Genomic DNA, 15,077 nt, shown 5'->3' with positions numbered 1-15,077 from the left:
GTAGATTCTAATAAGTTTTCAGTAAAACTGGACCATTTATTTTTATGTGGTCAACAATATCACCTACTCACAGTTGAATAATAAGAATATTGAATGAATTTGATAATTTTTGCACAATTTATGTACTCACAATCAACTTGCTTCAGTAGTAAAACCTCAGTAAAATTTTTTGCTTTAAAAATTAACTTTTCTAGCCGGGTGTGGTGGCATACGCTTGTAATCCCTGCACTTGGGAGGCGGAGACAGGAGGATAGCACAGGTTCAAACCAGCCTCGCTGACTTAAGAGATCCTGTTTCCAAATAAAAACATAAAATAGGTCTGGGAGTGTAGCCCGGAGGTAGAAGGGTTTCCAGGAACCCCAGTACCACCAAAAAAAAAAAAAAAAAAAAAAATTAACTTTTCTTTTTTGTTCATTGCATCTAAAAGGATGTCTTTATATTTTTTAAAGAAAGGTGTAGTTAACAAACAAAAAAGTCATTAGATTTTCACAATAGTAGATTTTAGCAATATAGTGTATAATAAAATCATTAAATCTAGAGCATTCATGCCCTCAGAGCAGCATCAAACTCATGTCCATTCTTCTAGCATACTTAACCAGAAATTTTCATTTCCCACTAACTCCACCTGCTGGTGATTTTATGGATATTGGGGCACCTTGCTGGGCATGGATCTGGCCTATTGGCTAGGTTAGAACAAGTGACCCAGCACATGGGTCGTTTGTTCAAATGTGTGGGTTGTGTTACTCTTGTATCTGAGTACAATTTTATTTTCAAGTGATCCCTCCACATCTTTTAAAAGAAAAGTGACAGCTTTATTCAGAAAGGGGATTTAAAAAAAAGGATACCTTGTCTTTCTTTAGATTTAAAAAAAGGATACCTTGTCTTTCTTTAGATTTAACAGTTGGTCAAAGTAAAAAGTGTTGTCTGCATATACACTTCATATGCCTCTACAAGAATCCTGGCAAAAGTCCAGTGGAGATACCCTAAACCTTCTCCCACTTATGTGAATGAAATTATTATTGATTATAAACAAAACATAAAATTCTAAGACAATTGTCAAATGGGACTGGATGCTGAGAAAAAAAGAGAATAAGATGAGATATATCTGCAGGAAAAGATCTAAATCATGTCTATCTTTAAGATGTCAACTTTGACTTGAGTGATACAAAAATTTGGTGCAGAACTGATGATTCAATTGTTATCAACGACTTAGATATCCTACTGAATTCTGCAAAACAGAACATTTGCACTGATTCTGAATTTCTTTTACAAGCAAGTGCTATTAATTCAGACAGCTAGAAAAAAATAAAAGAAAATTGAAATTACACTAAATTTATAGAATATTATAGGGAAAATGTTTGACCTACTTGCTAATAAATGTTGAAAAGTATTAAAATTTTTATTTAGAGACCTGATTTTTTCTCTGGCTTTATTTCTTCTCTGTTATTAAAGTTAGGAGTACTAGCACTCTCACCATTTCGAACTCACTAACATTAAACTTCTTACTGGATAGTTTCACTCCAATTTCTAACATATTTTAGAGTATAGTTTATAAGAGTATAATTGCCTGAAAAATTATATGGCCTAGCCAACTTAATGCTCCTTGTGAACTATAACTATTTCACAGAAAAAAATTATATAGGAATTAATATAATATAAAATATTACATAGGAAGCTAACTTCCTATGTAAGCTTTAAATTTCCTAAATAACAGAAAGCCACAGTTATGAGATTGTTTGCTATCTTAAAAATGTGCACTCTTCACTTTATTATTTGAAAATATTAACAGATGTCATAATCCTGAAAGATGAAAAATTTCTTTAAAATCAAAATGGATGATTTTATACCTTAAAGTTAAAATTTATAACCTTAATAAGTAAAAGGTAAATAAAAACCCAGACAGGTTTTGAAGTCAAAAACAAAAACATAAAAAATTACCAAGATATGCAGATATCAGTTTATTCATTTTTATTTAAACTTACAACATTTTCTCATTGCAAAATTTAAAACAATACAAGTATGGTGGCACACACTTGTAATCTTAGCATTTGGGAAGCTGAGACAGGAGGATGGCGGTTCACAAACAGCCTCAGCTACTTAGCGAGGCCCTTTGCAACTCAGTGAGACCCTGTTTCAAAATAAAGAATAAAAAAGGGGGGGCTGGGCATGTAGTTTGGAGGCAGAATACCCCTGAGTTCCACTCCCATTACCACAAAATACATACATACATACATACATACATACATACACATACATACATACATACATACATACATACATACAATGCAGTAGAGAAAATAACTAGGCGATGCATTTGAAATTATGCTTTAATATTTATGTCTATAAAATGACAAGAACACAATTTGCGTATCTTCCCCCAAAGAGTACATTTTCCAAATACTGAAATCCAAATGGTTTCTAATCTACGAGGGTCAGAGTAGAGGCCAAATACCCAGGGTAATGACAGGATAGAAGATCACAGGAGACTGTGGATCTGCGGAGAGGAGGTATGAGGCTTAAATGTCTGGTTCATCCTACAGGTGACTAGTAGAAGCCACATCCACAGGATGGCTGGTAGGAAACAGATTGGCAGCTCTTAGAAGAGAAGAAGGTTGGGCGGTAAAAGTTGGGTCTACAATTCAGGGATGAGAAGGTGCGGGAACCACAGCCCACGGACTGGAAGCCACTGGATCCAAAGCCCTGGAATGGAGACCCACACCCAAAGGACTGGAAGCCCTTGGATGCAAATCCTGAGAAAGTCTGGCGGGGACTGTAGCAGGTTGAGAAGGTGGGGCGGTAGCAAGATGGCCGGCAGGATCTGGACACCACGTAGGAAGGCTGGCAGCTGGTGGGCTCGCAGCAGGTCTCTTGGCCGCCATTGTAGAAACCCGAGTCCAGCTGGTAGGTGATGGGAGTCTGTAGTTCAGTGCTGTAGAATACTTTGTTGGGGTAGGAGGAGTCACAGGAGGAGCTTGGGTACTGCAGTTGGCCCCCGAAGGAGCAAGAGGAGACGTTTCCAGAGCAGCCGTTGAAGGACATGTTGACGGGAGACAGGACTTTGCAGGACAGTGCTCTTGGGGCGAATGTCACTGCTTGGACTGGCCCGTTTATATACCCCATCGCTGAGTGCGTCAGCCCCCAGAGTGCGCAGGAAAACAAGTTGCCTTTAATTGAACCGCAAAGGTCATCATAGATTGTAGTCACCCAAATGCAGTGTTTGTGGTTTTGCATCTGGAAGGCACAGTGCTGTTTGTGGCTCTGGAATTCAGGTAATAGTGTTGAACCTTCAAAGCACTTACTCATCTTCCCTTCGCAGGGGTCACCCTGTAGATCACTCAGAGAAGTTCTTCAGAGGTAGACCGTGTCTGGGCACTGAGGAAAGCCGGCTTAATTAAAAATAATGATACCTGTTTCACAATCTGCTTCAAACCTGCTGCCATCTGCCTAGCAAAGCTGTTAACTGATCTACTCATAGTCATTTGTTTGCAACAAAAACACACATTGATTGTTGCCGCCAAGTGGCAAGCTCACTTAACTAATATTGTCATCCAGCGTGACAGTGCTACTGCCCGAGATGTGTAGGATCTTTTATTTTAAATCAGATCTCAACTTGAGAGACCTTAATGAAATATTAACTGAGAGATAGCCTTATTTCCTCAGTTCCTGTTTAATACTGTAGGCAGACTATCAAGAGCTACTCATCTTTTTTTTGTCTTTTTGCATGTGTGTTCACTGTGATATGAGTTTAGTATCATAAATTGCCTTATGGCACTTCAAAATATTATAAATTTTCATCTAAAACGCTGGAAAAAAACATTAAAATAAGAGGAAGTCATGGGACCAGAACCCTCAAATTTCTTTTATGTCTAACTAGAGTCAATGTTTTGCATTGAAAGGATTCCTCAGAATCTGAAAAAAAAAAAAATGTTCTTGCTGTAAAGGAACTTTATAAAACCTGAAAGCTTAGGCCTGAAGAAGCTATCTTAAGAAAATTCTTTCTTTTCCTAGGAAAGCAACATATATCACTTTGACTTAGGTTGTTTTCAGGTGTTTCTGACAAGCATTACAAAATTTCTAAAATAAGTGTCATATATTTTCTTCTTCCATGACTTGTGATCCTTTTTTATTTGACCTCTAATGAAGACTGATGCATGAAAGAAGGGAAGAGATTGAGAAGGTTTATCTTGCTGTAGTTTTGGTGAAGTTTGATTTTTCTGATTCATAGAAAAGCTTTTCCTTTCCACTTCTGAACAAAAACATTTGAATACTTTCTTTGAGAAAAGAATGCTCAAAATTGCTTAATATCTAATCTCATAGAATATTTTTCTCCTAAAGAGATGTCAAATATAAAAAAAACAGATGACTAAAATAGGGAAGCATATCAATTTAGGTTAGTTAAATATTTAGGAGGATGTTTCAGTTTTCAATGTTTTACTGACAAATAAAATAAGATTTGTAAACTACTAGAAAACTTCTTACTACTATTAATTAAGTGGTCTAATAAATACGACTTGTTTACTTTAGAAATAGAGGACAAACTATGTTACCAAATACATGGAACTTTATTGGAGATCAATTGGTTAATTCAAACTGTTCAAACTAATAAAGTACACAGTCTGGGAGTTAGTTTGGCAAAGATCTCTAGTCTTTATCAGATTGGAATCCAATGTACAACATTCTGATTAGATATACCCAAGAGCCTGAGTAAAGAAATCTCATTACTTGTGAAAGCAATGCATTTTGGAATTTTACTTAGAACTTTAACCTAGTAACTCCAACTCTTTATAAAATGTGTTTCAGCTCATTTTCATTATACAGTATTATTACATTTGAATAGGGATGTCTTAAAAATGTTTGCCCCTTCCCGCAGGTTATTTAAACCATTTCCTGCATCCATGCTCTATCTCTATTTATATTTAGCTATTGTAATTTTTATGGTAAATTCCGAAATTATCTTCACAGGGTCAAGTCATTTAAAAAGAAAATGTGTGTCACTTGATGGAAAAATTTGGAGATACCAAAGGCATTCATTCCCTCACATTATCATCTCTTTTGATATCTATACCCACTCATATTTATAAAAATCATTTGTAAGTATGAATTATTAATATCCTTGATCTTTCTATGAAGTCTACATGGGATGAATCTATTCTGTATGTTTTTGTCTTTCTTAACCCTGTATAGTAAAATCCCACCCTCTGGGAGAATAGAAGGTAATGGAATAAAGTCCTATACTTTATGTATATTGCTTATTGTTTTCTTTTCAATAACATAAACTCTATGAAAAATTTCTTAAACTTTATAGATTTGCAACGTTTTGATGGCACAGTTTTTTTAGTTTATTGCCTCTTTCATCAAGAGGCAAGTCAATACATTGGGGATAGAGGTCAGTGATATAGCACATGCTTAGCGTGCACAAAGCCACGGCTTTAATACCCAGCACCACAAGAAACCAAACCAAAACAAAGAACAAGTCAACTTCAGATAAAAAGTTTCCTTGATTTAAATATTTTTATATAATGTAATTGCTAAAGCATTCCTGTGAACTTCAGACATTTTTGGGGGGTATGTGTGCTACTGAGAATAGAAGGCAAGGCTATTTTACCTCTGTGCAACATCCTCAGTCCTATTTTTTATTCTTTATTTTGAAACAAGGTTTTACTAAGTTGTAGAGGGCCTCACTAAGTAGCTGAGGTTGGCTGCAAACCTGTGATCCTCCTGTCTCAGCCTATATTAGACCATTTTTTCTAATGTGTTCTTGTCTAGTCTTCTTTTTTTTTTTTTTTTTTTTTGGTACTGGGGATTGAACTCAGAAGTGCTCTACCTCCAAGCAGTGCCACCAATCCTTATAATTTTTTATTTTAAAGAAGAATCTAAGTTGCTGAGATTGGGCCTGGACCAGCGATCCTCCTGTCTCAGCTTTTACTTAAATTACAAGTGACCCTTCCCACTGTTTTTATTTTATTCATATTTTGAGTTGCGGGATAGCATCAGAATTTGATGCTGTTGCCTAAGACATTTGGTGCGCTATAAGTTCTGCCTGGGCTAGAGCTCTCTGGAATTGTGTCCAGAAATGACAGCACTCTGTGTCACTACTTCTTGTGGCCATATGCATCTGGTACTTAAAAGAGGTCCAGGCTTCAACCTTTATTCTCATGTGTCCCTCATCATTATCAGAGATTGTTATGCTTGGAACTTTATATACTTTGTTTAGCTGTATCTAATTATAAAAATAGTAGAGGGTTTATTTAAAAATTAAATGCTCTAATGTAAAAATCACAAAAACAAAAAACAAAAACGAGGGTAAATCTGCAATTGCATGTTACAGTACAAATTGGTCCTAGTATTAATATCTTAGATAGTCATTCTGGGGATATCCCCTGAGAAATGACTTTTAAACCAGTACACTTCTTATATAAGATTCAAAGTCATAAAAGCTTTCCTTGCTATTTTACTCATTAGTTTATTTGCTTAGATATTTTCATGTCAATAAAAATAACAAATTTTTTTAAACATACATTTCAAACATACATAAAAGTACAGAAATTATATGTAGGTACATTGTCTGTCTTAGTGTCATAGAGATTCAAGGTAATTATTTAGCCATTAAGTATCAGACTGAGCGTCACTAAAAGATAACTTTTTTAAAAATATCATATACGATTAACAATAAGTTATTATCATTATCACATGGGCAGTAAATCTTCTGATTTTCTTTATTCTCTCAGAATATAATTTTTTTTAATACCTGCATCTCCTTTGTACTTTATTCCCCTTTAGGGCATCTTTTTTTCCAGGATTTCAAACCATGCCTCTTGACTAATATTAGAGGTGGGATCTATTTGTCGTGTTTAAGACTGACTGAGGTTCTGCAGTTGGAAGTTTATATTTCCCCGGCTGAAATTAGTATCCTTTTGACTGTGGCCCTCGAGTGTACAGCACATTAATCTGACCTACCAGGATGGAGCAAAAAAGGTGACTATTACAGACCTGAGCCAGGCCCTTATTTCAGACATTTACCCTGTGCTTTATGGAGGGGCCCATGCTGTCAAATTTTATTATAGTAACCCTCAAAGGCAAAGGCATAGGCAGTAAAATTGTCTAAGCTGTTTGTTTTCATCTAAGCACATCGATGATAGCTTACCTGGTGGAATACAATTGGCTCTTTGGGATGGGTTTTGGAATTGGGTTTACCAGGTGAGTAACTGGGTGCTGGGAGGAATGGACAGAACTTCTAGGTCACCAGACAAGGCTGTGTCAATCCCTTCTATCCATTAGCTTCTGACCATACTTTGGAAATATTTTTTTATCAGTATATTAACTGCATTTTGTGCATTTATTCTATTAGGTGTTTGTCTTATTTTTTGTGTGAATGGAGGTCTCCTTTAATTGCCAAGTCTAGTCTTAGACTCCTAGAATTAAGTACACCTGCTCATTAGCTGACCCTTTGCTCTTAAGTGCCTACGTACAAGAAAACAACTTTACTACTTGAATTATATAAAAAATTAATCTCAAATATATGTCATTCATTTAGCATTTTAACCAATTAAGGATTGTCATTAGGCTATGTCTCAATAAGGCCCACAAGATTTGGAAAAAAAATATATATATATATGTATGTATATATTTCTTCATTATATATAATGAAGATTTTTTTTCCTGTTCCCAATTGGATTCCTAAATATGGAACAATATAATTGTCCTCTTCAGACTACAAATGTGTTTTAGAGCTTTAAACACAACAAAATTCTCACTGTGTTACCCATTTGATCTAATATCTTGAAGGATAGGATGAATAAAGCATCAGTCTTACAGACACCATTATGGTTGGTTTTCATGAGAAATGGCATTTTTGTCTCATGAACAATTGCTTTGAAAAACTAATGAAATTCATTCAGTTAAAAGTCTGCATTCATAAAAAGGTCTTTGAAGGTTAATGCATTTCATTTTTACTGGAGCCTAATTAAGAATTCCCATTAAAATGGGCACATGCAACTACACCCAGTTCCAGGGTATATAAGTAACCAGAACAGAAGGGGGCATTTACTTGCAAACTCTTCACTGCAACTCAGCTGAACTTAGAGCTCCTGACAACATGGCTTACTACTGTGGCTCTGGAAACTTCTCCTCTCAGTCCCTTGGAGGTTACCTGAGGCACCCTTGGTCCACCTATAACTCCTTCTATCCCAGCAAAGTAAACTACTCTTCAGGAACCTACCAGCTGGGTTCCTCTCTCTACGGTGGCAATCAGGAGTTCTTCTGTGAACCAGAGAGCAATGAGGAATCCTGTGCTGGAGTCAGATCCTTCCAGACATCTAGCTATGGCCCAAGGAATTTCATCTTCTCCAGACCCTGCCAGACAAATTACTCAGGATCTTTTGGATATGGCAACAGCGGCTTTGGATCGTGTGGTTCTGGAAGCTTCCAGTCTGGTTTCCAGTCTCCAGGTTGTGGGTCCAGCTTCAACCGTCCAACCTACTTTCCCTCCAGAAGTTGCCAGTCAACTTGCTATCAGCCAGGCTTTGGCTCCAGGTATTTTGGAGGCGCATACTGAGGGCTCCTGATCATATCATGATCATTTCTGCATCTTATGGAACTTTATCCTTCTTTTACCCAGCATCTGTAATGGCTGTTTGCATCATGGATACTCACCATGACAGTTCCACTGGAAGTGAATGATTTACTGTGGATCAACTAACTTTGTTCTGCCATATTTTCTATATCTGAGAGCAGACATATCTTGAATTTCAAATTTTGTGCTGCTGCTTATAAGCACACCTGTTCCATCTTTCTGAAATTATTTTCTCATTATTCTCCTTTCACTCAAGTGATAATTCACTCAGGTTTAGTTTAAATAAACTTATTTCTCTAACATGAATTCTGATGTTTTGTTTTCTTTTATTAATGTGATGCATTTACTGACCACGTCCCAGACCTTCTACAATCTTTGTTGTTTTTTTTATTTTTTATGTGTCATACTTTGGTAATATTTTGTTGGACATAAAACAGGAACTTTAGAAAAAAATTCAAATATATTTATGTTTTATTTTATATCTTGAGAGATTCACATCATCTCATGAGTATATTTGTTCATAGAATTTCTTCAGAAAATTTTCAGTATTGTGTTTATTTTTAAAGCATTTATTGAGTTCTTATTGTATACCATGCATTGTTTTGAACAAAGACACAAAATACTCTCTGCCTTCAAAATTCACCCCATAATTCTAACTTACTATCATGTGACAAGCAATGATAAAGAAGAAAATACAGGATTCAGTAGAAACAAAGAGAAAGACTTCAAAGAGCATCTGGAAAAATCATATAAAACTGATTATTTAAAACAGGAAAAACAAGTTAGTTACAACTTCACTTAAACAAACAAATCTTAATGGCACATGGTGCCAGTTGCAGTCCTTTCAAAATCAGCTACCAATGGGAATAGACAGAAAGATCTGCTGGTGAAAAATTTAATGAAGGAAAATGTGAAGATATTTGGAGAGTTCTATTTTATCTGACCTCTGTGAAGAACAGAAGTGAGGAAGATAAATATGTTGGTTTAGAAGAAACTTCTAAGAAAGTTTTGGCAAGTCACCCATCTTTTCTTTAAAGAGTCTCACGTCTTTACAAAAATGGGCCTGCCCTAATATCTCTGCCAGCTTCATTCACAAACCAAGGACAGGGGTCACACAGTAGAAGATTCAGAGACTGGCTCCTAAATTATCAGTCAATAGTGTTCCCTCAAGCAGTGGATATAAGAAGAGCTTTTCATAATTGGCATGTTCATGATATTTTTTTCTGATTTTATGTAAGCCAATTCCCTGATAAGCAGTGGTAAAATGATATTAAATGTGGTATAATTGATTTTCCTTTGATCTAAAGTCAAATACTATGTTGAACCCTACATAGGACTCACTGATAATCTAATCCTACAACTGAAAATGAGAGAGAAGTAGTAATTATTTGATAGTTATCTTTGATTTGAACTGATATATTAAATAGACTGGACACAGTAGGTCAAAATTAGAAAGTGGCTTCATGTTTCTAATACCACTTAACTTCAGACTTGGTCGAAAGTCTCTGACATCTATGAGTCTTTGAGTAATGCAATGGGACTATCTAAAATCAAATTAAGATACTCAAAAATATTTTACTTCATATTAGCAATTAAACTTCATCCAGTATGAATTAAAAACAATCTTGCTGCCACATCAAAGCTTCTCCCTCTCTCTAGAGTTCTGGCTTGTCCTGTTTCAAGACCACTGGTGGTTTGGAAGAGCTTGATCATTTTTTATTAGTTTCCTTAAGTCTTCCATCAACATGCTATTCCATAATTATTCTTTTCAAGCCAAAGAGAACAATTGAGAGGAAATAAAATGATATTGGAGGCCATGTGTCTCAACCTGATGATTTAGACTATTTGTGTCAACATGACTTAGTTTTCTGTTTCAGAAAATTTTGTTGGGTAAACCAATAAATCACTGTATGATTCATGAAATTCTTATAGGTTTATTTGCTGGAGACAATAGTCTGAAAATCTGTATAAGCAGTTCCTAAATTAAACAATTTACATATCAAGAGACTTATTTCAGTGCCCTCCCTTTGCTATGCCCACCAGTTCTAACTGATCATATAAGGAATTTGCCCAATCCAAATTATTTTTGTATCTTAAAAATGCATTTTAAATCATTGGAGCCCATAATCTCACTTCTAACATCCCAGTTCAGAGACACAGCCAAAGCTCCATTATGGTAGCATTCCTTCTTACTGCAAGAAGTCTGAACACTTTGTTTTGCTTTCTTATCAGATTGGTGTCATTATATGTTGTTCAGTAGGGCTATAAGGATCTTTTCACTCCACTAGTGCCCTGGCTTTGAATCAAATATTCTCAGCTATCATATGCTCTGGATAAATGCTTTTGCCCCCTTCCCCACGTTGAAATGTTAATGTCCATTGTGATAGTATTTGGAGATGGGCCTTTGGGATGTAACTAGGTTTTGAAGATGGAGTCACACTGAAATTAGTATCCATGCAGAAAAGATACAAAAGGTCTTTATCCCTTTTTCTCTAGTCTCTGCCATGTGAGGACGTAACAGAGAGAAGGTTTCTATCTGCAAAAGAGAAAAAGAGCCCTATCCAGAAAATGAATTGGCTCCTACTTTAATTTTGTACTTTTCCTTCTCCAGATTTTTAAAAAATAAAGTATCTATTGTATGAGCCACTCAATCTATGATATTATGTTTTGATAGTCTAATTGAACTAAGATATGACATACATCTGAATATTGCCTCTTTCTGTAATGGAATCTTTGGTATAGAGAAACATCTATGTACATCTCTTCCTCTTCTCTCTCTCTGTTTCTCTCTCTGTTTCTCTATCTGTTTTTCTCTCTCTCTGTTTCTCTCTCTGTGTTTCTCTCTCTCTCTCTCTCTCTCTCTCTCTCTCTCTCTCTCTCTCTCTCTCTCTCTTTCTCATGTGTGTGTGTGTGTGTGTGTGTGTGTGTGTCTGTTTCTACTTCTCTTCTTATCTATCATCTATTAAGCTAGTCTAACTATTTACATACTTAATATGCACATTGGAAATCTTAAGGAATTAACTTACATGAGTGCAGGGGCTGAGAGGCTGGGAACTCAGGCAGGGTTACAGTCTTAAGAAAAAAAATTTTTTTATGTGAAATATGTTTTTGCTCTTAAGGCCTTTAACTGATTGAATCATACCGCCCAATGTCAAGGCCAATCTCCTTGACTTAAAGTCAACTCATTTTGAATGTGAACTACATCTTCAAAATGCCTTCACAGCAGTATTAGTGTTAGTGTTTAACCAAATAACAAGATACTGTGATCAAGTTAAGTTGACACATAAAATTAACCATCACAGTCTCCATTTTCTAGAAAATCTGGGCTGACAGATTATTTCATAAAAATACAATTTATATTAATGCAGAAATCTTAAAGCAACTCAACTAAAAATTTAAGTAATCTTCCTATCAGCTTACAAATTACTTTGTAGGTTTTTTAAAGAGAGATTTCTAGTATTGCTTCATTGTCACTCACTGGAATACCTAAACTTTTTAATAAAATATCTATGTATAGTCAAAAAGTCTTCAATTTTCTGCCAATGATCCCCTATACTCTCCTGTATAGCTCTGTTAAGAATAACCTGTGTTTATAACTCAGCTATGTACATAAAGCATCTAAGAATAGAAGGAAATACTGATAGAATTTGTTTACAAAATTATTTTAACCTATTTATCTATCTTATGCTGACCATCATATTTGCGATGTTTATTTTTTTTTGGTTTTCACTTTTTTTAAAGTTACAATGTGTATTTAATATATTGTGTGAATTTATAATTGATAAAAACAAGTTTTCAAATGATGGTGAAAATTGGCTTTTCTTTTTTTTTATGTGAATCATATTGAAAATGGCAGACATTCAGACTGTGACTGGTACTCTCCCTCCACTCCGCTTCCACTTCCCCCCTCCCAAAAATGAGTGTACAGTTTAATCATGCTACATTTATACTTTTACACATATTCAGATGTAGCTCCTCCATTAATCAACCTCAGCCTTCTTCCTCTTCTACCCCTATGGTAATAAATGCATACCCATGTTCATTGCAACACAATTCTTAACCAAAATATGGAACCAACCCACGTCTCCATCAACAGATGAATGGATTGCAAACTTATGGGGAATACACACAAAGGAATTTTACTTAGCTATAAAGAAGAACAAAATCATGTCATTCTCAAGAAGATGAAAAGACCTGGAGAACATTATGTTAAGTGAGATGAGTCAAGCACAGAAAGAGAAGGAACATCTCTTTTCTCTAATATGCCCAAACTAGGGAGTATTAGTAATGCCATATTTATTTCATTGATTTACTATGCTTTTTCATACCTTTTCTTATTGTTCACTATTCTTCTACTTTGTTTCTTGCACACTAACCAAACATTTGTTTTCTTTGTAGATATTGGTACCATTAATATTTGGGTTACAAAATCATTTGTTAGGACTGGGCTACTGTGTACACTAAAAGATGTTTAGTAATATTCCATGGCCTCTTCTCAGTAGATGCTATTAGCCATCCTCACTTGTGACAGTAAAATATGTTACCAGATATTACCCAATATCCTCTTCAGTTAAACTTAGTCCCTAAATAGAATTGCTGCTTTAGATAATTAACCAAAGAATGAATTGAGTGGAATAGTTCTTAACTGTGAAAAACTGGCTTTAACCCCATTTTGGATGCATACAGGACAAAATTAATTCAATATAATATTATAGCAGGCATGAATGAGGTATTACAAATATATCTGTACTGCATAAATGTAAATTAATGCTGAACTACTTGCTTGACAAACATTTTTTCACTATTGCAATGAATATAGTAGTGGTGGTGGTGTTTATGTTATGACACACTGAATTGTAATTAGAGAAAATAATGACATTTTGGGACAATCTTCTCAGTTCTAAAATGTTTTATTTATCTATTGGGATCGTATTTATGATCATTATAATCAATAAGTAAGTCTTAGATTATCCTCTCACTATATTTCAAATAAGAGTAATTGAAAATAACTCCTTGCTAGCTATTTATTTATTTATTTACTTATTTATTTATTATTTTTGGTACTAGGGATTGAACCCAGGAGTACTCTACCTCTGAGCTACACTCTCTTCTCAGCCCTTTCCCATTTCTTATTTTGAAACAGAGTTTTATTAAATTACTAAAATCTGACTTCAAATCAGCAATCCTCCTTACAAATGCGTGCCACCATGCTTGGACCAATTTTTAGTTTATAAACTATTTTAATATTTCTTGTAAATTCTCATAACTTCTTTCAGTTTGCCTTGTGTATATTCTACAAGAGAGAACTGTTCATTTAAAGAAATACCTATTTGACCCTGTTCTATCCCAATGCTTATGGTAGGTACCAGAGGATGCAACTTTAAATAAAAACTATTCTAATAGGATTAACATGTCAATCAATAGTATTATAAGCTAAGTTTAACTTGAGTTAGAATGACTGTGATGGTCAGTTTTATATGTCAGGGACCAGAGGATGTGCAGATATTGGCTAAACTTTTTTTTAATTTATAAATTTTTATTAGTGCTTGTAGTCATACATCTCATTGGGGTATAAAACTTGTGGAGATACACATGCACACATCACCCAATTAGCCCTTTCCCAATCCCTATCCCCTTCCTTCCCCCTCTTTCCTTTCCATGCTTGGTCCTGTGATTGATTTTGATATGTTTAAGTACATCATGTGCTTTAAAGAGTTCCCTTTTTCTCCCTCCCATCCCCTCAGATATGTCACCTTGATTGCTCCTCTATAGGATCCCTTCTTTATCTAGAGTTCCTCCTGTCGCCCATCTCTTCCCAGTTTTTGCGTATGAGGGTAAGCATCTGATTTCTTATTTTTGTGACATTTCCCTGTAAATGCCATCATATTGTTATCCTTTGTGGTTGGGTAAAATTCCCTTGTGTACATATCCCGTAGATTTGTAATCCACTCATCTGTTGATGGAGATCTTGGCTGGTTCCATAGTCTGGCAGTGATGAATTGTGCAGCTATGAACATAGATACTCGCGCAATAGTTTGGTAGTTTGGTTTTCATTCTTTGGGGTAGATACCCAGAAGTGCTACTGCTGGGTCGTATGGTAAGTTCATTTCCATTCTTCTGAGGATCTTCGCTACTGTTTTCCAAAGTGGTTCCACTAATTTACAATCTCACCAATAATGTATTGGAGTTTTTACTTCTCTACATCCAATCAATTAGTTTCTTTCTCCTTTGGAAGTCCTTCTTTTATTTTCCACACTGATTCCTGCTTACTGAATTCCTGACAGCCAAAAGGTGAGTAACTTCGACGAGATGATCCACTCACAACCCATTTTTTTAAATAGAGTTCACTTGGATCTGGGAATCAGCTGAAAGATGCGGTGCTACAGTGGCAGCTTCAAGTGCTTCTTGACCACATGGTTGCAGGGACCCGCTGGCCCTTTGTTGTGGGTCAGGACCCGGTCCTGACCTCATCATGTGGCAGGCCCCAGTCCCCATCACCATGGGC

General features: G+C 35.5%; 2 protein-coding genes across 2 annotated transcripts; one reads left to right on the top strand and one right to left on the bottom strand.

Moving 5' to 3' along the window:
- Window positions 1–2,544: 2,544 nt before the first annotated feature.
- LOC308262942 (keratin-associated protein 14-like) lies at window positions 2,545–3,039 on the bottom strand (the record flags this gene model as incomplete). The annotated part of the gene is made up of 1 exon (XM_080695715.1): window positions 2,545–3,039. The coding sequence occupies one exon, from the start codon at window positions 3,037–3,039 to the stop codon at window positions 2,545–2,547; it is 495 nt and encodes a 164-aa protein (XP_080551841.1).
- Window positions 3,040–8,095: 5,056 nt separating this feature from the next.
- On the top strand, window positions 8,096–8,554 carry KRTAP15-1 (keratin associated protein 15-1; the record flags this gene model as incomplete). Its single annotated transcript, XM_080696464.1, has 1 exon — window positions 8,096–8,554. The coding sequence occupies one exon, from the start codon at window positions 8,096–8,098 to the stop codon at window positions 8,552–8,554; it is 459 nt and encodes a 152-aa protein (XP_080552590.1).
- Between the last annotated feature and the right edge of the window lie 6,523 nt (window positions 8,555–15,077).

This window comes from Muscardinus avellanarius (assembly GCF_963383645.1).
Source record: "Muscardinus avellanarius genome assembly, chromosome: 5".
Taxonomy (NCBI): domain Eukaryota; kingdom Metazoa; phylum Chordata; class Mammalia; order Rodentia; family Gliridae; genus Muscardinus; species Muscardinus avellanarius.
Note: the sequence above shows the minus strand (reverse complement) of the source record. Positions and strands in the feature narration are given on the sequence as shown.